We start from the raw sequence: 24,560 nt of genomic DNA on the forward strand, positions 1-24,560 counted from the left end.
TACCGGTTTTTAACAAAGCCAGCACTTGTGTGATCGGAAGCTGTGTCAAATCCTTTTTTTATTACCACAAGAAGATAAGAAAGATACGTTTTGCAAGCAGTCTTCAGACTACCATTGTGCAGTTATTTAATTTAGGCCACATTCACCCCTGCCAATGGGCCAACAGAATTTTACATGCGAGAACCTCAGTGTGGATTCCTGGCAATTAGGTGTGGTTGGCAGCCCCATTGAAAGAAATAGAAGATTACTGGCTCCCACAGCTAATCACGGACGCTCCTATGTAATTGGAGTGATCACCTGCGAGTGATCAGCTCTGGACGCAGACTGGTTGCATCCAGGACCAATCACTCACAGGTGATTGGTGCATAGCGATTATATGTGAGCGGCCACAATTAGCTGCAGCCTCCCATTGCTTTCAAAGGGGCTACCTCCCAAAGCTAATCCCCAGAAACCCTCGCTGAGGTTCTTGCATGTAAATGCTGTCAGGCCCATTTGCAGGTGTGAATGTAGCCTAAGAGGACAACTATAGAAAAAAATAAATGAATAAAACTTGCGCTCAGTGTATGGGTCTGCAGCACTTACAAATGTCTGACTACAGGGCAAAAAAAAGAAATAAAACAAAAATAAGTGCTTCTATCCCTGTTAAATGCTTTCACAAAGTGAAACAAAACCAAAAAACATAAACATGAATAATAAGAACAAAGCATAAATACATATGTACCAAAAAGTCCAAAAATTATATCAAAAGTCTGCCAGTGACTCTAGGTGCTTTAAATCACATTTAAATGAATAAAAGTGCTTCCAGTGTTCAGGTGCTGCTCCCCCATGCTCAGCCTATTACAGGAGAAAAGATCACAGAGCGCTTAGAATAATACTGAGGGTCCCGGCAATCAGCTCCAGTATAATAACAGAGGATATCTGTCTCCTTAAGCCTGGTACACACTAATATTTTTTTTTCGGGCTGAATGAAAAAACTGACACCTCTGGTCGGAGCCGCTGTACTAACGATCCATTGTTAGTACAATGATCTCCCCCGCTGAGCTCTTGTGTTCTGATAGGGGGATGCCCCCATGCCATAACACTCTGATCAGCGCTCTCAACCATTGGCTGAGAGCGCTGATTGGAAGCCAGTCAGCTGCTGGTTTTCCAGCATGCTCGCCCGACAGAAGCCAGCCAAACGGTTGGTTTCTGTCGGACCAGCTGCCTTACACACGGGCCAAATGTCGGCCGTTTTATATTGAACTGGCCGATATCACCCGACATTCAGCCCGTGTGTACAAGGCTTTAACCCACACTGGAATCCACAGATAATGACCAAATGAAACAAAGGTGAAGTATCATAGTGCAGTACAGCTTAAAACATGAATTTATTTAAAAAGTATTGCACTCACATGTTCAGTAGGAACAAACAAATGGTAAAGAGTATACACAGCGCCAACGCAAGACAGGCCCAGGGTGCAAGATGATGCCACAGAGCAGCTTCACACGACGCGTTTTCCCCAAACAGGTGTCCTCAGGAAAGAGGATAACTGCCTTTGCTGTATAGTCACAGAGACTCAAGAATAAAAACGTATCTAAAAACTAAGAACATCTCCAGCAAATGCAGAAAATAGTTGTTGATCTTGCCGAAAATCTAATGTCTTTTTCAGTTCACCATGTAATGGGAATGAAAAAGGGCAGACATGTTGGAGGTCCAACTTCACAAGTCTTCTTCTAAATTTCAGCTTGACTGGACCTCAAACCGCAGCCAACATCCCAGCCTTACCTAGCCTTTTAAATTTACAAGGACAGCGTTGTCTCTAGGGGTTCATTTTTCTAACTTATAGATGGCATATTCTACAATACTTTCCAGAATACATACATTTGGGCTTCAGGAAACATTTCTTGTGTCATTAGATATGACCTTTATTTGCCTTTTACTTTTAACTTGCTAGGTCCGTTTGTGATGAACACACGAGAGGAAATTTCACAGACAATTGAAGATTACAGCTTTTGCAAAAATGGATTTGAAAATGCTAAAACATGGAAATCAAAGATCGGGAACAGATAAAATGGGCAGATCCTATCATGCTCCGGTTGCAGATAGATACACTAAGGCAATCCAGCCATGGATGATTGGGAATTATTGCTAATAATAGCTTAGTTTGTATGGTTTTGAATGTGTACAGTACTAGCACATATCCAGGGGTTTTGGAAAAAATAAGACTCGTCATAGTCAAGATCATTCCCAAGTCTTTTTGTAACTGGTCATATAGAGGTTCTCTGCCAGCAAGTTCAACAATTTATAGCCCTCAGCTCATTAACTTTCAAAGAAGAACTGATGTCAATCCAAAGTCTAAGCTCAGCTTTGAAAGCAGCAGTGATGAGACAGACTGGCTGCATCTGATTAATAACCACATGGATTATAATTGTTAGAGTTGAGCGTTCCAGTTCCTGTCAGTGTCAGATATTGTATGACCCCTTTAGATTTGTCCATAAACATGTATAGTCAAATCTGATAAATATCGGACCATTCGTTCCTCGAGTTAAGATGCCAGATCTTATTCTCATTACAATTCAGTATCTATTGTGCTTTGTGTTTTGTTTTTTCTTTTTGGTACTCTGATGTACTTACATATTTGTTTACGAGGCAGCAACTTTTGCTAGTTGAATGTCCATTCAGTTAGTAAAAAAGGAAGCAATGGTGGTAGGAGGCATGCTGAGCCTTCTACCATGTTAATGTTACTTTTTTTTTAAATCATGTTCTTTTAAATATTAGGGCTGCCTCCACTGTGTGTGGTTATGGGTCTATTTTCAGTCTTTCATATTTAGCAATTAAATGCATTTAAGCCAGCTATATAATCCTTACCCTTTTGTATACCAAAGTTACTTTTATACTTTGCTATCTTATCTACTGTAAAGAAAAAATAAATCTATTTGTCAAATGCTATTATCTGTGTAAGTATTATTTAAAAAGAACCTAGATCTTGGAAATGGGATTATTTCACTAATTACACATCTGCCAGTTCCCAGGTTAATATTATATAAAGTCAGATTAAGCCATGCCTTTTTTAATAATTGTTGGTGTCACAAAATAATGTCAAGAGCATCTGACTTCATGCAGCATTGTGTGATAGAGACAATTAAAAAAAAGACACAAATCCTGTGGTAGGAGATGTCATGGTGACTAGACTAATGCCTAGTACACATGATCAAAAAATTGGGCAACAAATACCACTTTCAAAGCGATTGTACGATAATCTGATTGTTAGTACACAGCTTTCGAGAGCCAATCACGACAGTTCATGCATAATTATCCGAAGGCACAAACCCTAACATTTTTCTCGTACGATACCAGAACGTACAATTTTCATTTGATCAGTACAGTATTCGCCCCAAAAAAAAAACAGAAGACCAAGACAACGCATGCTCAGTAATGAAAGAATACATTACATCACTTCCGAAGTTTGCATTCTGTCATACAAGGATTTTCGTAACTTTAGTAACCTCTTCATTTTCAATATGAGACTAGCATGCAAAGAAAAGCCATCATTCATCCTATATTTTCATCTTGTGTATGAGCCTTAAGGTGACTGAGCTACTTGTGTTGCTATAAGGCCCCGTTCACACCTGAGCGTTTTTGTCCCACTTACGGCTAGGTGTGACAATGTTCATCAAGTATCAACCTTTGTATTTCAGTTGGCCATGTTCACATTAGTACCCTTGGTCACTTGTAGCTGGAAGAAGTACAAATGGCCACTGCCCTCACCTATAACTGGCTTTTGCAGCAAGGAGCACATGGAAGGGCAACACATCCAAAACAAAATCAGAGAAATTCCCAGCTCAACTCCAGCCTGCAACCAATCAAATGATCCTGTCTAACAGTGTGCGTTCAAAACAGGGGTTTAGTCTGCACACATTTGCAAATACATGCGTAAGCTACATGCCCTGCCAAGGCACCCTGGTGTTTTCTATAGTCCGAACTCCAAATTTTGAGAGCCTCCACAGCGGAAGCACATGCATTATGTTGGATAGGCAGAGGGCAGGTGAGCCTGGAGGGAGCCTACCCCTCCTTTAAAGGCACAGGGTCTCCCTGGATGCCCAGCACAATGGGAGCAAAGTTGTCCAGTTCGTCCCCTCATTAATATTTCAACAGTACAAACAAATGGCCACTGCTCCCACTTATAACTGGCCTTTGCAGCAAGGAGCACATGGAAGTGCACAACATGCAAAACAAAACCAGAGAAGTTCCCAGCTCAACTTTACCGACCAGCCTGCAAAAACACGAATTATCCTGTCTAACAGTATGTGTTAAAAACAGGGGCTTAATCTGCACACAACTTACTGACGACCAGTCTGTTTGCAAGCTGGTCAGTAAGTTGAACAGAGAATTTCTTTGGTTTTGTTTTGCTTCTTGTTGCAAAGGCCAGTTATTGGGGGGGGGGGGGAGTGGCCATTTGTACTGTTGAAATATTGGTGAGGGGACGCACTTGACACCTGGAGCTCTGTAGCTTACACATGTATTATTTTAACGCATACTGTTAGGATAATTCAGTTTGCAGGCTGGTCGATAAGTTGAGCAGGGAATGTCTCTGGTTTTGTTTAGCTGGAAGAAGTGGCTAAGAATGTTCCTGACATTCATTAGAACAGAACATCAGACCTGAAGAAGCTGCTTTGATAAGCAGGGAAACCTCTTCAACATTACAAAGAAAGTCCAGCTAAATGTGACCAACTACTACTAGCCCCAAATCCTCTGATTTCCAACATCTGATTACATGGCAATGGTTTGTTCATTTGCATTTTCTGAATTATGTCACACTGCTCTGTAACACTGTGATGTTCAGCTGCCCAGATAGAGCTATTGATCTCAGGTATCCAGGAATGATATAAGGAGATCAGCAGTAAGTTATTTGTAAGGAATCCTGCAAGGCTATTGGCTATTGTCATCTGCTGTGAGCCGGAATGGGAGAGAAGCCAGAGTCTGACTGCCTTTACTGCCAAGCTCTGTATCACATTTAACACACATGCTTCCTTGAACACTGTGAAGAAACTTTCAATACACAGTTTGGATTACTGCTGTGCCCTGCTGCAAATATCAGTTCCTCTTCTGCATCCAGAGATAATGTCTTGGGACTTGCCCTATTTTACTTAGGTACTGTTTGGATCTTCTGGAACTCCTATCCTTATTTGCCCATTTTATTGCATGATGATTCAAAAGAGAGGAAAGCGACTGAAATCTACATAAGTCATTTTCCAGCTGTTCTATTTCTGGCCAGTAATTATCTATTCCCGCAATTACTGGAGTGGCTGTCAGCAATCTGCCTGTTTTCTTTAAGGGACTTTTAACACCATGTACATTAAAATAGGTATCTGTAGCTGCTCTTTATCCAGCGCTTAATTTTTACTGGAACACTGCACGCCAATATGACCTGTTTGTGGGGTGTTACAAGCATTTTGGTGGTGTCTTTGCATCTTCTTCAAGCATTTGACTTCGACAGTGGACGTGTTAAGGTAAGGACATGTGTTCCTTTTGGGGATCCGAACTATGGAAGCCTTGTAGGTCTGCTGATAGAACTGTATGTATTAAAAACTGACTGCTCATAACCTACTTGTCAGCCACTGCCTTTGATTGGCAGGTTATGCTGTTCATACCAGGTACGGAGGATGCTGTGTTAAAGTAGTCTGCTAGTGCAAAAATCTATACATCTTTAGATGCAAGCAGTACAATTTCAGTTTTTATTATAGTCAAACCAGAAGGAGTTTAGTTCTGACCGGTTGCTATGAGTTACTTTGCCAGTAGTATAATAATGGCAGGCATGTCCTGACTCCAATAAAATAAATACTAATTCGGGTACTATGGCTGGAAAAGTGAAAAACAAAAAAGGTAGATAATTATTTTATTATAGCAGCAATTACTTTTATTTTCTCAGTAGTTCTAAAATCTTCCATTTATTTATCTATTCATGTTTTTTTCTAGTATGAATAAGGAAAGATTAAATCTGATCAACTTTGAATTACAGAACCACTATTCAGGGTGTAAGTAGTGGTTGACCATTAAGAAGTACTTGGAAGTAACACATTTATAGACTTGATTATCAGAACATTTCTTATGCTGGCATATTTTGGCAAGTATTCAGTGTTTGGCTGAAACTATAGAACATTTTTTACTGCACATTTTGTACCACTGATCTTACTTGACCCATAAGAAGGAAATGACAGACGTTAAAGATGCTAAGTGACCACATGATGATTGGGAAATATCTAATCAAGCATTATGAAGTACTGGTACTTGATACACTTGACTCCTTACTTAAAGGGCTAGCTTGCAAGGTCACAACATAGGATTGTATATAAAACTGGATCAAAATGTTTCATGCAATAATAATTATGGAAAGTTTCCACTTCCAATTTGCTATTAAGGCCTCTTGCACATGGATATAATCATTTACTGATGCTTATTCTCAATGATCCAAGTAAAATGTTCAATAAAGACCTTGCGTAAATGTGCCAATGAATATACATATGTACAATTCTTGTTTGTCTTCTTTTAGTTGCCAGTGTTGCAATATATGTGTATACAAGTGTGTATACAAGTGCATATACACATATATGTGTGTAAATTGCTACACTCAAAAATAACATTTTCTATTTTTATTTTACAGCTTTTTACTCATTGCTGTGATCTGATCTTTAAACAGCAGTGTGCATTGTTCCGTCAACAACAAAGCACCTGTGTTCAGATCAGTGAAAAATATAGTTTTATATTCATCTTTCTGTCTAGTATATACAAAGAAAAAAAGCAATGAAAGCAGTATATCCTAGTACATAAAATGCTGATTTCAGCACTGGAAGTCATGTGTACTATTCCATTTTCACAGTTTTCTGCAAGGAACTCTGTACCTAGATCTTATCAGCAGGGGAATAATCTTGTAAATGGTGCTCTCCATATGTGTAGTATTCTAGAAATTGCTGTTGTATTTCCAATCATTCCAATGTTTTGTCTCACATTTATTACAGCAAATGAATACACAAAAACATTAATGGCAGTTGAGATTATAGAAAAACATTAAAACTGATGCTTAAAGTTGTTATGTTCGAATTTTCGGTTAGAACTATTATTAGTTAACCATGGTTCTAACATTACAAAAAATGTTCAAAGAGAAATCCAACAAGAATTAGTGTTCCATCTAATAACCTTAGGTTCCCAGGATTGTAGATTGCAGATCTGTTTATGTTTTATTGAAAATTACACTTTTTCTAAATAACATGCATTTTTATTTTTTCTGAAGAAGACTAAATATGAGAACTATGATATAAATTGGGAAATTTATTTTCAAAATAAGCTCTATAAATGCCTCTATATAGATTTAAAGATGATTAAACATTTGTAAATGTTTTAAATGCATATAAGTACCTGAGTTTTTCTTTTTAAGTTTCACTGAATATCTGTGCAGCAGGTATCAGATTGGGAGAGGGAGAGCTAGTACTCTGAGCCAATCAGGTGCTGCTGCAGTGCATATGTGCTGAGACTGAACATGCTGACAGAGAGAGAGATTAGAGTGAGCAAAGCAATGACTGGTTGTGCAGTCAAGAACAAAATCAGCAGACTTGGAAATTGGCCAAGCTTTTCTTGACCAAATTGTGCTGCTGCAATAGAGGTCATAGACATGGCTATGTTGTCTGATAGTGGTGACTATATCACAAAACCGACTGTGCATGTTACAAATGTAAATATGTTTCGATTGTTTAGTTACTTATCTAGACTTTGACTTTTAACACACCTAACACTGGACTATATGCCAGCTATATCTAAATTATTGAAACAAGATTTCTTTGTCTTTCATACAGTATGAAATATAAAAGTACCAGGATATGTCATGCCATAGCTATCTTAAAAAAAGGTTTCCGCCTGTTATATTGCTCTAAATAATGTTGACCCAGAAGAAGGCAAAACAAAACCATAGTAAGGAAATGCTTCTTGGTACCATCAGTGCTTTCAGGTAACGTATTTACTCCAAGGATGAATCCTACTAATTCTAGCCAAAGATGAAAAGAAATGCATCCAATCCACATACTTTTGTGATCCCCACTTCCTTTGGTAGAGTATTCCAAAGTCTGGCCACTGTTGTAAAGAAGCAGGCCTTTCTATATTGATTATGAAATAATTTCATGATATAGCTGGCCACACCTTAGACAATCAGTGCAATTATTTACCAGATCCTAACATTACCTGGTATTTTGCCTAATACTTACATGTAATAAACTTTAAAATATTAATGACATGAATGCCTTTTTTCTAAGGAAAATATGCCAATCTTATTTAACTATTCTGTACAGCTGGCCGATATTAATAACCCTGCCCACCCCTGAACTCTCTCAACCTTTACTATGTTCTTTCTACACACATAGCTATCTTTTTAAAGTGGACCTAAACTTAAAAAGTAAAGATCTGCCACCTTATAGGAAACTTCTAGGAGTGGTAAGTGTACCCAAGCAATCTACCTTTTGCATTCAATTTCTCTTGAAAAATGCAGTACACTTCCTATGCCTAGGTCTTTCTGTGCATTGAGCCTCATAGCAGTATATCTGCTGTAATAAATCTACAGTGCTGCTGCATCTGACTGCTAGTCACTTAAAATGTACAGTGCAATTTTGTAATGCCACTACTGTGCTTACTGTTTTTCCTGGAGAGTAAGCTGTACATGGGGACCTGCAGTGCAAGGGTCTCCCTGCTTCAACAAGTTGTGAGCTTCTGCATTGGTCATTCTCAAGTTGCTGTGGCTTAAATTCTGGCTGACTGACCACATGTCTAATGCCAACCATACATGGTGCAAATTTCTTTCCTGCAACCATCTTGGTACATGGTTCGAATCTCAGCCAGCTCCTGCTGAACTGACCAAGATTCAAATCATCTATGGCTTGCCATAGACGGTTTTTACAGATGTGCCACACACAGGTGATCAGCTGTTTGTGGATCATCACGAACCTTGCCAGAGTAAAGAATACCTTTCTGCCTAAGCTCAGAAAAGTCAAGGATTCCTTTCTCAAATCTGGACCTACCTTTTCAGACTAGAAATTACAAAAATAATTCCCCCAAGCCCATTTACCTCTGTAGGGGGCAAGTGTCCTTCACAGTCCAAGCCCCCTTAAGTCTGCTAAGAAGTCCTCCTCCTACATTGTACAAAGTTTTGCCCCTGCCTGTCCAGATCAAGGAGAGGAATGAATTCTCACATTTGTGGACTCCATGTATCAGATAAATTGGTGGCCTCAAGGTACAATATCAAGTTTTTTGCCTCCAACCTGCATCTATCAGAGGTTGAGAGGTTAGCAGATATACATCTGGGCATCAAGGGACTCTTGGCGCAGGGGGTGGTAATTGCAGTTCTAATCGCAGAAAGATTTCAGGGGTTTTATTTAAACCTCTTTACAGTGCCAAAGAGGGGCAAAATTTGTCCAGAAATCAAACTCAAAGCCATTAATGTTTATGTCAAAATCTGAAAGTAGAAGATAGAGTTGATCTGTTTGGTAGTGGTATCCCTGCATCAGGGGTCATTCTAGCATCTAAAGACATCAAGGATGCATACCTTCATGTACCCATTTATCAGGGGCACCAATGGTCCCTGCAACAGAGGGGGACCATATCAATTTGCAGCCTTATCCTTCAGTCTAGCCACAGCTTCTTGGGTGTTCATCAAAACATTGCCGCCAGTCTTAGCCACCTTGATGTAAAGAGGGATACCAATTGTAGGGCACCTGGATGACCTTCTATTGCTGGTGGAACCTTGCTTGGAACTGGAGTGCAACCTATCTTAAGGTAGTATTGTCTGCATTTGAGAAATTGTCATTTCCAGAACGTCAAAAAGATCCCACTGAAGATATCTCAGAAAGCAGCATTAATAGTGGCCTTCACTTTGGCATGCCAGGTATCCTAATTGACAGCGATGTCCTGCAAGCATCTATATTTGGTGCTTTATATGGATAAAGTCCTCCTATGTCCAAGACTAATTTTTGCCAAGAGTAGTGTCAGCCATTCACCAGAATGAGGACATTTTGCTTTCATCATTGCGCCCCAAACCAGTCCAACCCAGAAAAGGGGGCTTTGATTACTTGGATTTAGACAAGTCAGTTAGAGTGTAGAAGAATGCTACAGCTGGGTTTTGGAGAACAGACTCCCTGTTCATGGTTGTGGAGGACTCGCATAAGGGCTTTGCAGCATTGACTGATATGATCTCACACTGGATCACGCAAAGCAAGAGTATGCCATCCAGGACTGAGAACCACCATTTCCATTACCAGTAGTCTCTATCAGGGCAGTCAGTATATTTGGGCTTTCCACCATCCGCCATTAATTTCACTGGTTTGTAAAGCGGTCACTGATCGTCTGTTCATAGAGTCACTAAATTTTAGTAGCTAGATGTGGCAGCATCAGCCAATGCCTATGTATAGTTTTGCAGGCAGCTGTGTGATTGGCCTGTATATTTTTTCTAAAAGACAGTCGTATTTTGCATATTTGTTTGCCTGACCCATTGTGGCACTGCTTTCAGACATCCCAGTTAGTGATGATCTAAAGCAGACCTGTGTCCTGCAATGAATGAAAAAGAAAACAGGATTTTTTTTGTACTCACTGTAAAACCCTTTTTTCTGTGTTTATTGCAGGACACCGCACCTGTCCTTCTGGCTTGCCACTGCCATAAGTGTAAATACTTTTGTTATTTGCACTGCTGTCTCCTCTGCGTTTCCACAGCTGTGGAAGGGGTTTTGGCCACCAGCAGGGGCTGCCCTGAGGTCCATTTTGTTTCTTAGCGCACCCAGTGTCCTACTCCTGAGGGTGGTCATGTACCCTAGTTGGTGATGCTCTAAATATCAACTTCTGTCAAGCGGGGGTGGTCACTCATGGATCAATATTCCCTCGGTCCTTGCTGAACTGGCTGAATTTAGATCCATCTATGGCCAACCCAACCATTTACTACAGTCTCTAAAACAAAGCAGTACAGTTTAAACACCCCTGTGTATCCCTCAATGCTCGCTGATGACGCTCGCAGACTCAGTGTTAGTTCTACAACAAAATCATATCCCCGCACACTAAATAAACTCATAATTGGGTGAAATAGATTAGAGGGGTGTTCTACTCTGGGTTGAGACCAGGCTGAACTATTTTATACATTTGTTACTGTAGAGTGCATTAATAGTGTGCACAGACCTGCCATTTTGTTTTAGACCTCTACAACAGCCGTTACTACTCAAGTGTTAGAGAAAAAAAAATATTTGTTTTCATTTACAGTTGTATTTCATTGATTGTTTTTGTAACTGTGTATAAATATATGGGTTTAAGAACCATTTTTAGAAATGTTTATATTTCAATAGTTTTTATTGTAAAAAAAAAAAGGAAATACATTTCAAGGTAAACAGACACATCATTAGAACAAAATCGAATTCTTAGATGGTCAATTTAGTAATACAGATGTACAAAAAATATGGTCAACATACATATCTGTCCTCTACCATTATCTTTGAATGCAAAATATACGATATGTATCTAAATACTGGTGGAACTGAAAAACATTTTTCCCCCATGATCCGGTATCCCCCCACCCACTGTGAGTGGCAGAGACCCGGAATCACAGGTATTTCTGGTAGTGAACTCCGGGACTATCCCGGGCCCACTACTAAATAAGGTCCCATGATCGATCATCTGTATTGTATATATAAGAGCCAGAAGAAGGAGGTAAAAAAGAGAAGAGAGGAAGGAGAGAGAGAGAAAAGAAAAAAAAAAGGGAAAGAGAAGGAGAATGAGAGGGTCAACCCGGAGTTCCCTATGGAATTGAGATCCAACGGATCCCACACCATGTTAAATTTTTTGGTGTTATTACTGAGTATATAGGTGAGTTTATCATTTAATTATGATCCAGTTGAGTTTACTTTTAACCTGGTCAAGAGGGATTGCTGACTGTCTCCAATGCCTAGCAATCGTAATTCTCGCTGCCAACAATATATAGGTGATTCATTTTACTGATTTTTGGGAGTTTCATCAGGTAGTTTGTGGAAAAATTGCGGCTTCCGGAGATCTACGAATATTTACCCCGTCACAGAATTTATTAAATTAAAAGTCCTAATCCAGAACCTAGTTACGAGGGGACATTACCACCAAATATGGAACATCGTCCCCAGCTGTCTGCATCGTCTGAAACAATTTGGTGAAGTAGAAGGATGTATTTTAGCTACCCTAGTAGGTACCATGTACCAACGCAGAAGTGTTTTGTAGTTGGCCTCTATAAGGGTGGTATTGATGGAAATTTTGGATAGCCTATAAGCGATATCTTGCCACTCGATCAAATCAAAAGAAAGGTCCAAATTCCTCTCCCACTGATTCATATAAGTAAGTTTTGAATCTGGTTCAGTAAGAGAAGCATATATCGCAGATATCCGCCCCCTCTGCAAGCCTCTGGCTTGGCACGACAGCTCAAATGTTGTGAGTGTAAGGGGTCCCACCCGTAGATTAAGTTTAGATCTGACAAAGGATGCGATTTGATTATATCGGAATATTTCACTAGGAGGCATTTGAGATGTGTCTTTAAAATGTTGCATAGTATATACCTGTATCTGATCTCCATTAAGGAAGTCGCCGATTCTTAGTAACCCCTTGTTAAGCCACCATTGGAACTGTCATGAAGTCAATCCAGGTGGAAACTCCGGATTACAAAAGATGGGAGCTAGTGGTGTATGTGGGGATGATAAAGGACCGTGGTTGCGTGTTCTGTCCCAGATTGCTAGAGAATATGATAAAGTGGGACATAATATAGGTGGGCGTAAACGACTAGGAAGCCACATTAGAGATCCTATTGCAAAGGGATGGCAGGAGAGTACTTCGATGGAGACCCATATGGGGACTGAGCCTTTAGCAGTGGTATAAGCTAACTGGGCTATCTGGGCTGCTTGAAAATATGCCTGTAGATTGGGAAGACCAAGCGCACTCATAGATTTAGGTGAATAAAGCGTTCATTTTTGTATCCGAGGCCCCTTGTTACCCCATACAAAACGTAGGACTTCAGCCTGTAGACGTTGCATGTCTCCCCTCGGGACTGCCACCGGTAGAGTTCTAAAATAGTAAAGAAGCCTAGGTAGAAACGTCATTCTTATTGAGTTGATTCTGCCAAACCATGAGAAGAAATAATCTGCCCAGCAACGAAGATCTTCCCTAAGTTTTTTAAATAGTGGGGGGTAGTTTCCCTTATAGATTGTGTCAATTGAGGAAGTCAACCGGACCCCTAAATAAGGGAGGGAATGGTGATTCCATTGAAAGTTATAAGTATACTTTATATTATATCATGGGGTAGTGAGATGTTAAACGCTATTGTTTTTTGGTTATTTAGAGACAGGCCCGAAAGTTGTGAGAAATTATCTAATAGGGACAATAAATTAGGCAAAGTTTCATGGGGATTAGTGACGTACATAAGGACATCATCTGCAAATAATGCACATTTATGTTCCTGTTGTCCACAATTAATTCCGTGAATTTTAGGGTGAGAACGAATCACCATAGCTAGGGGTTCTATTGCAATGCAAAAAGAAAAGGAGAAAGCGGGCATCCCTACCTTGTACCCTGCTTAATAGGGAATGATGATGATTTATGACCTCTAATGGAAACTTGGGCTACTGGGGTGTTATATAATGTTTTCAGCAAGGAAAGGAACGAAGGGCCATACCCTAGAGTCTCTAGAGTAATAAAAAGGTAGTTCCAATTTAGGCTGTCGAAGGCCTTTTTAAGGTCTAGTGAAAGAAGCAAGAGCTTCTGGGCCAGTGGAGCCATTTTTAGAAATGTTTAATACCTGAGGAAGAGACCTTCAGAAGGTCCTAAAAGCTTAAAAATTTTATATCAAGGTATCAGGCATAATACACTTTCAGATGCTTTTGTCTTTTTATATAGATATTGCTGTAGTTATATTCCCTGTGTCTTTTGTGTGTCTTACTATGTAATGGTGGGCTCACATGTTGTGGTTGCAGCATGCATGTAGTGTCATGGCTGCTCGATTTCCCTATCTCTATTCATTATGCCACCTACCTTGTTCCTATTCACCAGGGGGACAAGTACCTTCTTGTACTGGGTCACATGCATGTCTAGCCATTTCTCTGTGTTTCATCACAAATGTTTTATGTAACAAACATCTCTTCTAAATGGTAAGCTTTGTTAATTGCTCCCACCTGCACCAGCACTAGACCGAGAGACCCAGGAACTGTGGGATATGTAGTTCCTGCATTAATCAACTGTCAGCACAGTACAAGATTGCTATTGTTTTGTATACTATACTAAATACATTTTTAAACCTGTTATTTTATATTCATATGATGAAATGGAAATGTTATTCCTTTTACCCCAGCGTGTCCTGAGTTTATGCATAACCTCTGCAGACAAGTCATTCTGACATGTGAAGCCTGGGATTTTATTGAGTGCTCTGTGCACTGCGGTCATTAAGACATCTGCAAAAGTAAACATTCCAGACATTAGTGATTACCCCACACATTACCAGACAATGTGTCCACTAATCAAAGACACTTGTGTTTAGCTATTGTAAAGAGTTTTAGTTGTATGATGTGTGCATGATGATAAAATAAAAATGGTGAGTTGGGAAAGAGGAAATGATTAATAAAATCATTTCTAGCACTGCTGACAATGAAAAACATATTCAAAGTTTTTTTATTTTTTTTTTGGGGGGGGGTAATTTATACCTATCCCTTGAACAGATCCGTTTTCCATTCTCAGGCTTAAGATTGTGTAATACAGTTTGTTATGAATCTCTGAGCCAGAAAAAAATTGAATTCCCATGACATCAACGTCTTCCAATACAGTGTGCCTGATTCGGCAGATATAAATCGGAACAAAGTGCCAATACATATGCACATGAAAGAACAGGTGCTAGTGCTAGGCTTTATTTTAGGGAATTTACCATAATCAAGCTAATTAAAACAAATAACCAGTAACCAATAACAGCCAGATCATGCCTGATATCAGTTTGGAAACATAAGAATGGTAAAAGATAATTGCTATTTGGATGATATTGGCTATGACATGTTACAGTAACTCTTTAAATAGCACTGCACACTGCCATATGACAATTCAGTTATTAACCTTTAAGGATAATGCCATATTTTATAAAAGATTGGTGTTACCTATAAATACTGCACAAGCCATTTTGTGGAAGGATACGGGCTACTAATAACATTGATGCCTGGTGTGTATAATTCATCTTGTATCGCCTTACGCCTAAATTTGCTTAATAATACATACAGTTGAAAGTAGTAGTTTGAGCACTTTTGCATTGATTGAGAACAACATAGTGGAATCCTCCTTGTAGCCTCCCTGGTGGTTTTCCCGAGTGTGGCTCGGGGTTAAAATTCAGTCCCATTAGCGGTAACCCCGAGCCACACTCAGGATCGCATTGCAGGATCCTGGGGTGGCGTTACTTACCTTGTCCCCGGGATCCTGCGATGTCACCCGCAGTGTCCGAGGGCTCCGTCCTCCTCCGAAGCCTCTCTGTGCCAGGCTCCGTTCCCTGCGAGCGGCGCGACGCACGGGGGCGGAGCCTGGCGGCAAATTAAAAAAAAAGTAAAAATCATAACACATACAGTACTGTAATCTTACAGATTACAGTACTGTATGAAATGATTTCACATCCCTTTTGTCCCCAGTGCTTTGTCCTATGCCCTGCATGCAGTTTTACATGATATACACTGTTCTTTCTGCCTGGAAACTGGAGATTGTCCATAGCAACCAAAAAGTGTCCCTTTACGTCAAAAGTGGCTTTAGACCAGCTAGAAAACAGCGATAGTAAATTAGAACACTTGCAGAATTGAGCGATAGTGAATTGTGGGGAAATTTATTTTATTACTATTTTTTTTTTTTTTAATTATTTATTTTTATTTATTATATTATAATTTATGTTTTTGTGTTTCAAACTTTATCATACCCGGGATATCTACTAGACTCTGGTTTGGACAGATTTAAGTGTATTATTGTTAAGATTTACAGACCTACAATATAAAACGCCAAATTTCCATGCAAAATAATTGTACCGCTTTCAGCACCTAAAATCTGAAATAATCATACCGCCAGGGAGGTTAATATGCTCTATGACAGGGGTAGGTAACCCCCGACACAGGCGCGACAAGCAGAACGCAAAGCCTCTTTTGTCGGCACTCAACTCCCTCCCCATCAGCAGAGCAGAGCAGGGAAGTGTCAGTGAGACAATAATGCATTCCAATTTCAGAATTCCCCACACTGCACTGAGGGGGAGGCACTGTGCCCCCACACATTGTAAAATATGGGAAACATTGTTTGGTACTCTAACTTTGCTGTAGCTGCGATCGTCAGCTTTTGTTATAGGGAAGAGATTGGGTGCAGCTCTGCGGGGGGGGGGGGGGGGAGCGTTCCCTGTTTCCGAGGGGGGGGGACTGTCATTGGCGCCACTGCTAAAGCCAATCGCAGTCCTGCTAGCTCCGTCCACCATCTGGAGGAAGATGACTCGCTTGGTTGCCACTACCAATCTCAGAAAGAAGGGTTTTCACTGTGATTGAGAAAAGCACAATCAGGTGACAGTTTGTGGAATTACTGTTGAGCTTCCGGGAACTTTGTTGAAATTTATTCCTGAACCTTTGCGTCACTTACTACTGAACCCCCCTGCACCCTGTGTCCCTTTTAAGCCACAGCTGGTATTCAGCGCAATGAAAATCACACCCAACTTTTCCTGTGGCACAGAGTGACGCACTTTTTCTCAATTGCTGGGGGCCCAACTTATGATCCTGCACACAGGCCCACTGCTTTCAAAAAATACCCCTGACCTGAGCTCATCATTGCGTATCCATTCCAGATGCTTGTATGTGACATCACATACATCCCATACATCCTATACATCACATACATCACACACAAGCAAGTGGGCTGGATGAGAGAAGTGGATCAACAGGATGAGTGTGCCAGGACAGGTAGATGTGTCTCATCTCTGCTTCCTTTCACCAATCTGCATATCACACATATCATAAATGTGAAGAGGGTACAGCGGTGGAGCAGATGAGCAGGGGGGGTACAGTGGTGGGGAAAATGAACAGGAGGGGTTCAGTGGTGGCACAGAAGAGCGGGAGGGTACAGCGTTGGGGCAAATGTGCAGGAGGTACAGTGGTGGACGAGGTGAGAAGGGGGTTCAGCAGTGGGACAGAAGAGCAGGGGGGGTACAGTGATGGGCCAGATGAGAAGGGGGTTACAGTGGTGTGACAGATGAGAAGGGGTTCAGTGGTGGGACAGAACAGCAGGGGGGTAGAGCAGTGAGGCAGATGTGAAAGGAGGTGTATTGGTGGGACAGATGAGCAGGGGATTACAGTGGTGGGACAGGAAAGCAGTGGGAACAGAGGTGGGGCAGAAGAGCAGGGGGGTACAGAGGTGAGACAGATTTGCAGAAGCTACATTGGTGGGGCAGATGAGAAAGCGGGTTACAGTGGTGGGGCAGATAGGTTCAGTGTTAGGACAGATGAGAAGGGGATTCAGTAGTGAGACAGAAGAGCATGGGGATACAGCAGTGGAGTAGATGTGCAGAGAGGTACAGTGGTGGGGCAGATGAGAAAAGGGGTACATTGATGGGGCAGATGAGCAGCAGGGTTACGGTGGTGGGACAGAAGAGCAAGGGGGTACAGTGGTGGGGCAGATGTGCAAGAGGTACAGTAGTAGGAGGGATGAGAAGGGGGTTCAGCGGTGGGACAGAAAAGCAGGGGGGTACAGTGATGGGGCAGATGAGAAGGGGGTTCAGTGGTGGGGCAGATGTGAAAGGAGGTGCATTGGTGGGACAGATGAGCAGGTGGTTACAGTGGTTGGGCAGAAGAGCAGGGGGGTAAAAAGGTGGGGCAGATGAGAAAGGGGGTTAAAGTGGTGGGGCAGATGAGAAAGGGGGTTACAGTGGTGGGGCAGATGAGCAGCTAAGTTCTGTGTTCGGACAGATGAGAAGATGGTTCAGCGGTGAGACAGAAGAGCATGAAGGTATGGCGCTGGAGCAGATGTGCGGGGAGGTACAGTGGTGGGACAGATGAGAAAGGGGGAACATTGGTGTGACAGAAAAGCAGGGTGGTACAGTAGTGGGGCAGATGTGCAGGGTAGTACAGTGATGGGGCAGGTGAGCAGGGGAGTACAGAGGTGGGGCAGGTGTGCAGGGTAGTACTGTGGTGGGGCAGATGTACAGGGGGTTACAATGGTGGGGCAGATGTGCAGGGGTGTACAGTGATCTGGGGTGTGAAGGTGCATGAATTGGGGCTGATCTGGGGTGTGAAGGTGCATGAATTGGGACTGATCTGAAGTGTGGAGGTGCAGGAATTGGGGCTGATCTGAGGCGTGAGAGTGCAGGATGTTAATTTCTCACTACTAAAGTAGTTTACAGCATTTACTTTATAAAAAATCCTTTTCGTGATTGAGAGTGTGAAGTTGACATTTTTTTGTTATAAAATCGGCACTCTCAAATTCTTAGAAAACATTTTTCGGCACACTGTGCCGAAGGGGTTGCCTACCCCTGCTTTATGAAGTTGGAAACATAACTTCAAGCAAAACAAAAAGTAACATTATGGATCTACTCAACATCATGAAACATTATTACTAAGCATTGCCCTTTTAGATACTCAAAACACCTTCATTTTAGCTGCCCATGACTGCCTAAACACCAGAATGGTTTATATGGATAACCTAAATGTTTTATTTATTTATGTCATCTTCCGGTAGCATTTTATGTTCTTGATGGCAGTATCCTACCAATTGGTGAATAATACGATTAAGAAATACCTGACCTCATTGTCAGGAAATAAGCTAAAATGAATAAGTATTAGATTTTCTGTCACCTCAGCACTTCTTGGATTGCATTTTTCTGTGCACATCTGCTTTTATATTGCTCAAACAAAAATTAAAGGGCAGTTCTAAGGACACATAGGGGGATTTACTAAAACTGGTGCACATATATTTTGAATTCTTTGTAACATAGCGGCATGGTAAGGTTCAAAGAGAACGTATTGGGGTTTGCTTTAGGTAAGCTTTATGCCTCGTACACACGAGCGGACTTGGTCCGACGGTCTTTCCGACGGACTTTCACCGGAGTTACGGCGGACTTTCAGAATGAACGGATTTGCCCACACATAGACAAGTCCGTTCATTTTGAACGTGACTCAGGTATGACGGGACTAGAAAAGGAAATCAATCTCTGCGCTTTTATCGACGAGATTGACACCTTGCGAGCCCTGTCGCGGGGCGGCCCTTAGGTCTGGTATGGATTTTAAAGGGAACCCCCTACGCCAAAAAAACGGCGTGGGGTCGCTCCTAGAATCCATACCAGACCCCGATCCGAGCACGCAGCTCGGTCGGTCTGGAAAGGGGGTGGGGATGAGTGAGCGCCCCCCCCCTCCTGAACCGTGCCAGGCCGCATGCCCTCAACATAGGGTGTGGGTGCTTTGGGGGAGGGGGCGCCCTGCGGGGCCCCCCCACCACAAAGCACCTTGTCCCCATGTTGATGAGGACAAAGGCCTCTTCCTGACAACCCTGGCCGTTGGTTGTCGGGGACTGCGGGCGGGGGGCTTATCGGAATCCGGGAGCCCCCTATAATAAGAGGGCCCCCAGATCCCGGCACCCCACCCTATGTGAATGAGTATGGGGTACATGGTACCCCTACCCATTAACCTAGGGAAAAAGTGTCAATAATAAAACACACTACACAGGTTTTTAAAGTAAATTATTAGACAGCTCCGGGGGGTCTTCTTCTGGCTTCGGGGGTCTTCTTCCGACTTCGGGGGTCCCTCCGGTTCCTCTTCTCCCAGCGTCCGGTTGGTTCTTCTCCGCTCTCTCTGGCCTCTTCTCCCAGTTTTTCCAGTTCTTATGCTGGCTCCTCCGCTGTCCTCATGCCGCTCTTTTGCCAGCGGAGGCCCGGACTTCTGGGCTTTTTGGCTTCTTCTCTTCTTCTCTTCTTCCGATGTTGACACGACGGTCTCTCTGGCTGGAATGCTCTCTGAGCGCTCCGATGTGACTTATATAGGCAGAGACCCCGCCCCCTTATGCCATCGCAGTCCCTGGGCATGCTGGGACTGTGACGGCATAAGGGGGCATGGTCAACGACACACTGAATGCGGCTTTGAAATCACAGTACTTCGATGCGATTTCAATGCTGCTGGTCAGTCCGATTTCATGTGTTGCTTGCCGACATATGTGCAACTTCATGCCGCTCTAAGCAAAGAAGGAAGATATTGTCCCACTGGTGCTCAGGAATAGGGTGCTGTCTTGAAATATCACCACTCAGTAGTGTGTAGTATGCTTAGAAAAAGATATATTGGATATAGATTGGATATGCAGTATTTTATAACAGTGTAGAAAATATATATATATATTTTTTTTTTAAATGTTTAACCACTTCAGCCCTGGAAGGATTTACCCCCTTCCTGACCAGGGCACTTTTTACAATTTGGCACTGCTTCGCTTTAACTGCTAATTGCGCAGTCATGCAATGCTGTACCCAAACAAAATTTGCGTCCTTTTCTTCCTACAAATAGAGCTTTCTTTTGATGGTATTTGATCACCTCTGCGGTTTTTATTTTTTGTGCTATAAACGGAAAAAGTCCGAACATTTTGAAATAAAATGATATTTTCTACTTTTTGTTATAAAAAAAATCCAATAAACTCAATTTTAGTCATACATTTAGGCCAAAATGTATTCAACCATATGTCTTTGGTAAAAAAAATGTCAATAAGCGTATATTTATTGGTTTGCGCAAAAGTTATAGCGTCTACAAACTAGGGTACATTTTCTGGAATTTACACAGCTTTTAGTTTATGACTGCCTATGTCATTTCTTGAGGTGCTAAAATGGCAGGGCGGTACAAAACCCCCCCAAATGGCCCCATTTTGGAAATAGACACCCTGAGGAAATTGCTGAGAGGCATGTTGAGCCCATTGAATATTAATTTTTTTTGTCCCAAGTGATTGAATAATGACAAAAAAAAATTACAAAAAGTTGTCACTAAATGATATATTGCTCACACAGGCCATGGGCATATGTGGAATATTCAGCTGCTTCTCCTGAGTATGGGGATACCACATGTGTGGGACTTTTTGGGAGCCTAGCCGCGTACGGGGTCCCGAAAACCAATCACTGCCTTCAGGATTTCTAAGGGTGTAAATTTTTGATTTTACTCCTCACTACCTATCACAGTTTTGAAGGCCATAAAATGCCCAGATGGCACAAACCCCCCCAAATGACCCCATTTTGGAAAGTAGACACCCCAAGCTATTTGCTTTGAGGCATGTTGAGTCCATGGAATATTTTATATTTTGACACAAGTTGTGGGAAAGTGACACATTTTTTTTTTTTTGCACAAAGTTGTCACTAAATGATATATTGCTCACACAGGCCATGGGCATATGTGCAATTGCACCCCAAAATACATTTAGCTGCTTCTCCTGAGTATGGGGATAGCACATGTGTAGGACTTTTTGGGAGCCTAGCCGCGTACGGGGCCCCGAAAACCAATCACCGCCTTCAGGATTTCTAAGGGTGTAAATTTTTGATTTCACTCTTCACTGCCTATCACATGGAATGCCCAGGTGGCACAACCCCCCCCCCCAAATGACCCCATTTTGGAAAGCAGACACCCCAATCTATTTGCTGAGAGGCATGATGAGTATTTTGCAGCTCTCATTTGTTTTTGAAAATGAAGAAAGACAAAAAAAAAAAAATTTTTTTTCTTTTTTCAATTTTCAAAACTTTGTGACAAAAAGTGAGGTCTGCAAAATACTCACTATACCTCTCAGCAAATAGCTTGGGGTGTCTACTTTCCAAAATGGGGTCATTTGGGGGGGTTGTGCCACCTGGGCATTCCATGGCCTCCGAAACTGTGATAGGCAGTGAAGAGTGAAATAAAAAATTTACGCCCTTAGAAAGCCTGAAGGCGGTGCTTGGTTTTCGGGGTCCCGTACGAGGCTAGGCTCCCAAAAATTCCCACACATATGGTATCCCCATACTCAGGAGAAGCAACAGAATGTATTTTGGGGTGTAATTTCACATATTCCCATGGCATGTTTGAGCAATATATCATTTAGTGACAACGTTCTGCAAAAAAAAATAAAAATGTGTCTCTTTCCTGCAACTTGTGTCACAATATAAAATATTCCATGGACTCGACATGCCTCTCAGCAAATAGCTTGGGGTGTCTACTTTCCAAAATGGGGTCATTGGGGGGGGGGGGTTGAACTGTCCTGGCATTTTATGCACAACATTTAGAAGCTTATGTCACACATCACCCACTCTCCTAACCACTTGAAGACAAAGCCCTTTCTGACACTTTTTGTTTACATGAAAAAATTATTTTTTTTGCAAGAAAATTATTTTTTTAAAGCAAATGCCCTACAGATTAAAATGGTGGGTGTTTCATTTTTTTTTTCAGTATTTGCGCAGCGATTTTTCAAAAGCATTTTTTGGGGAAAAAACACACTTTTTTAAATTTTAATGCACTAAAACACACTATATTGCCCAAATGTTTGATGAAATAAAAAAGATGATCTTAGGCCGAGTACATGAATACCAAACATGACATGCTTTAAAATTGCGCACAAACGTGCAGTGGCAACAAAATAAATACATTTTTAAAAGCCTTTAAAAGCCTTTACAGGTTACCACTTTAGATTTACAGAGGAGGTCTACTGCTAAAATTACTGCCCTCGATCTGACCTTCGCGGTGATACCTCACATGCATGGTGCAATTGCTGTTTACATTTGACGCCAGACCGACGCTTGCGTTCGCCTTTTTTTCTTTATTATTTTTTTGCTTTTTTATCTTATTTTTAAACTGTTCCTTTCATTTTTTTTTAAATCATTTTTATTGTTATCTCGGGGAATGTAAATATTCCCTATGATAGCAATAGGTAGTGACAGGTACTCTTTTTTGAAAAAATTGGGGTCTATTAGACCCTAGATCTCTCCTCTGCCCTCAAAGCATCTGACCACACCAAGATCGGTGTGATAAAATGCTTTCCCAATTTCCCAATGGCGCTGTTTACATCCGGCAAAATCTAAGTCATGAAATGCTCGTAGCTTCCGGTTTCTTAGGCCATAGAGATGTTTGGAGCCACTCTGGTCTCTGATCAGCTCTATGGTCAGCTGGCTGAATCACCGGCTGCATTCTCAGGTTCCCTGTTGAGACAGGAGAGCCAGAGAAAAACACGGAAGATGATGGGTGGGGGGGGCATTCCCTCCCACTGCTTGTAAAAGCAGTCTAGAGGCTAATTAGCCGCTAGGATTGCTTTTACATGAAAGCCGACCGCTTGCTGAAAAGAATGATACCAAGATGATACCTAAACCTGCAGGCATCATTCTGGTATAACCACTCAAAGTCGTGAATGGCGTACCTGAAGACAAAAAAATGGTTAACAATAAAGCACAGTAAACAGTAAAGTATAAAAAATTGCATACCTGAAAAGCAAACATGATAAAACATAATAACAATAAAACACTGCAGAATAGAATACAGTAAAAAAGAGCAGAACAATAGAGAGAGAATAGAAAGAGAGAGAACAATAAAACGACAACTATTTTTTTTTTATTTTATATTTTTTTTTATTTTATATATATTTTTTTTTTTTTACACTTTTTTTTGTAACTGTAACTTTTATAACTGTAACTGATATCAGGTTCGGGTCTCTCAAAATGCGATGGCATCTTGGGAGACCCTGTGAAAGTGTGTCCTAGTCTGTGCAATGCTGTACCCTACGCTAATACTCAACTAGTGAATGGTAGCGTTCAAAACATTCACCAATGCAAAGACCAGGATTGTCAGGACAGGAGGGACAATAATAGCAGGTGTCATGCCTATATCAGCGGTTGCTGCAGACATGACATCTTTTTTGGGGGGGTTCGTTGGGTAGGGGTACTCGGGAGGACATAAAGAAAATGCCTCTCATGCAGCCGACTGCATTTGGTTGAGGGTGTGAATGGGGGAAATACGGGCGCTGCAGAAGTGGTGGATTCCCAATTAGGATTGGCGAATGCAGCAGGAAGGGCACTATGGGCACGACGGGCCTGTGTTTGTCTTCTTCTTGTTGGGAGTGGGACACTACTTGTGCTTGCCACTTCACCAGCTTGAACTGCACTTATGGGACTTGCCATGTCACCAAGTGTTACTGCAGTGCTGGTTTGACTACGACCGGGGTGTACTAGGCCGCTGGAGCTTGCCAGTTCACCAAAACGCTACCAAAAAAACTGTTAGCGATCGCAGGGATCAGGCCTGACTCTGTGAACGCTGCAGTAATGCGTTTAGTGTTTTGTAAGTGTCAGTGATCGATCGATACTGCACTTGGGTGGGCTGGGCTGGGCCGGGCGGAGGGGCAAAACGCAGGTGCTAGCAGGTATCTGGGCTGATCCCGCTAACACTGTGTTTTTGGGAACCCTAAACTGCTGGGGACGCTAGTATAGATCTGATCGGATCAGATATTGATCCGTTCAGATACTATACCACTAAGGGAGGCGTATGCTGCGTGCGTGGGTGTTAGCGGTACTGCCGCTAATCTGACGCTGCCTGGGGCG

The 24,560-nt window shown here is 41.8% G+C and overlaps 2 protein-coding genes across 3 annotated transcripts in view; both read left to right on the forward strand.

Moving 5' to 3' along the window:
- The window catches only part of PIR (pirin), a 73,176-nt gene extending 70,247 nt beyond the window's left edge, over positions 1-2,929 (forward strand). For both annotated transcript variants that reach the window (XM_073616940.1, XM_073616942.1), the window contains exon 10: positions 1,935-2,929. In XM_073616940.1, the coding sequence (XP_073473041.1) occupies positions 1,935-2,050 (116 nt within the window). In that variant the 3' untranslated portion in view covers positions 2,051-2,929. The remainder of the gene's footprint in view (positions 1-1,934) is intronic.
- A 2,030-nt stretch (positions 2,930-4,959) lies between these two features.
- The window catches only part of VEGFD (vascular endothelial growth factor D), an 82,075-nt gene continuing 62,474 nt past the window's right edge, over positions 4,960-24,560 (forward strand). Inside the window, exon 1 of the mRNA XM_073616943.1 lies at positions 4,960-5,490. Coding sequence (XP_073473044.1) covers positions 5,404-5,490 — 87 coding nt within the window. The 5' untranslated portion in view covers positions 4,960-5,403. The remainder of the gene's footprint in view (positions 5,491-24,560) is intronic.

This window comes from Aquarana catesbeiana, linkage group LG02, assembly GCF_042186555.1.
Source record: "Aquarana catesbeiana isolate 2022-GZ linkage group LG02, ASM4218655v1, whole genome shotgun sequence".
NCBI classification, from domain to species: Eukaryota; Metazoa; Chordata; class Amphibia; order Anura; family Ranidae; genus Aquarana; species Aquarana catesbeiana.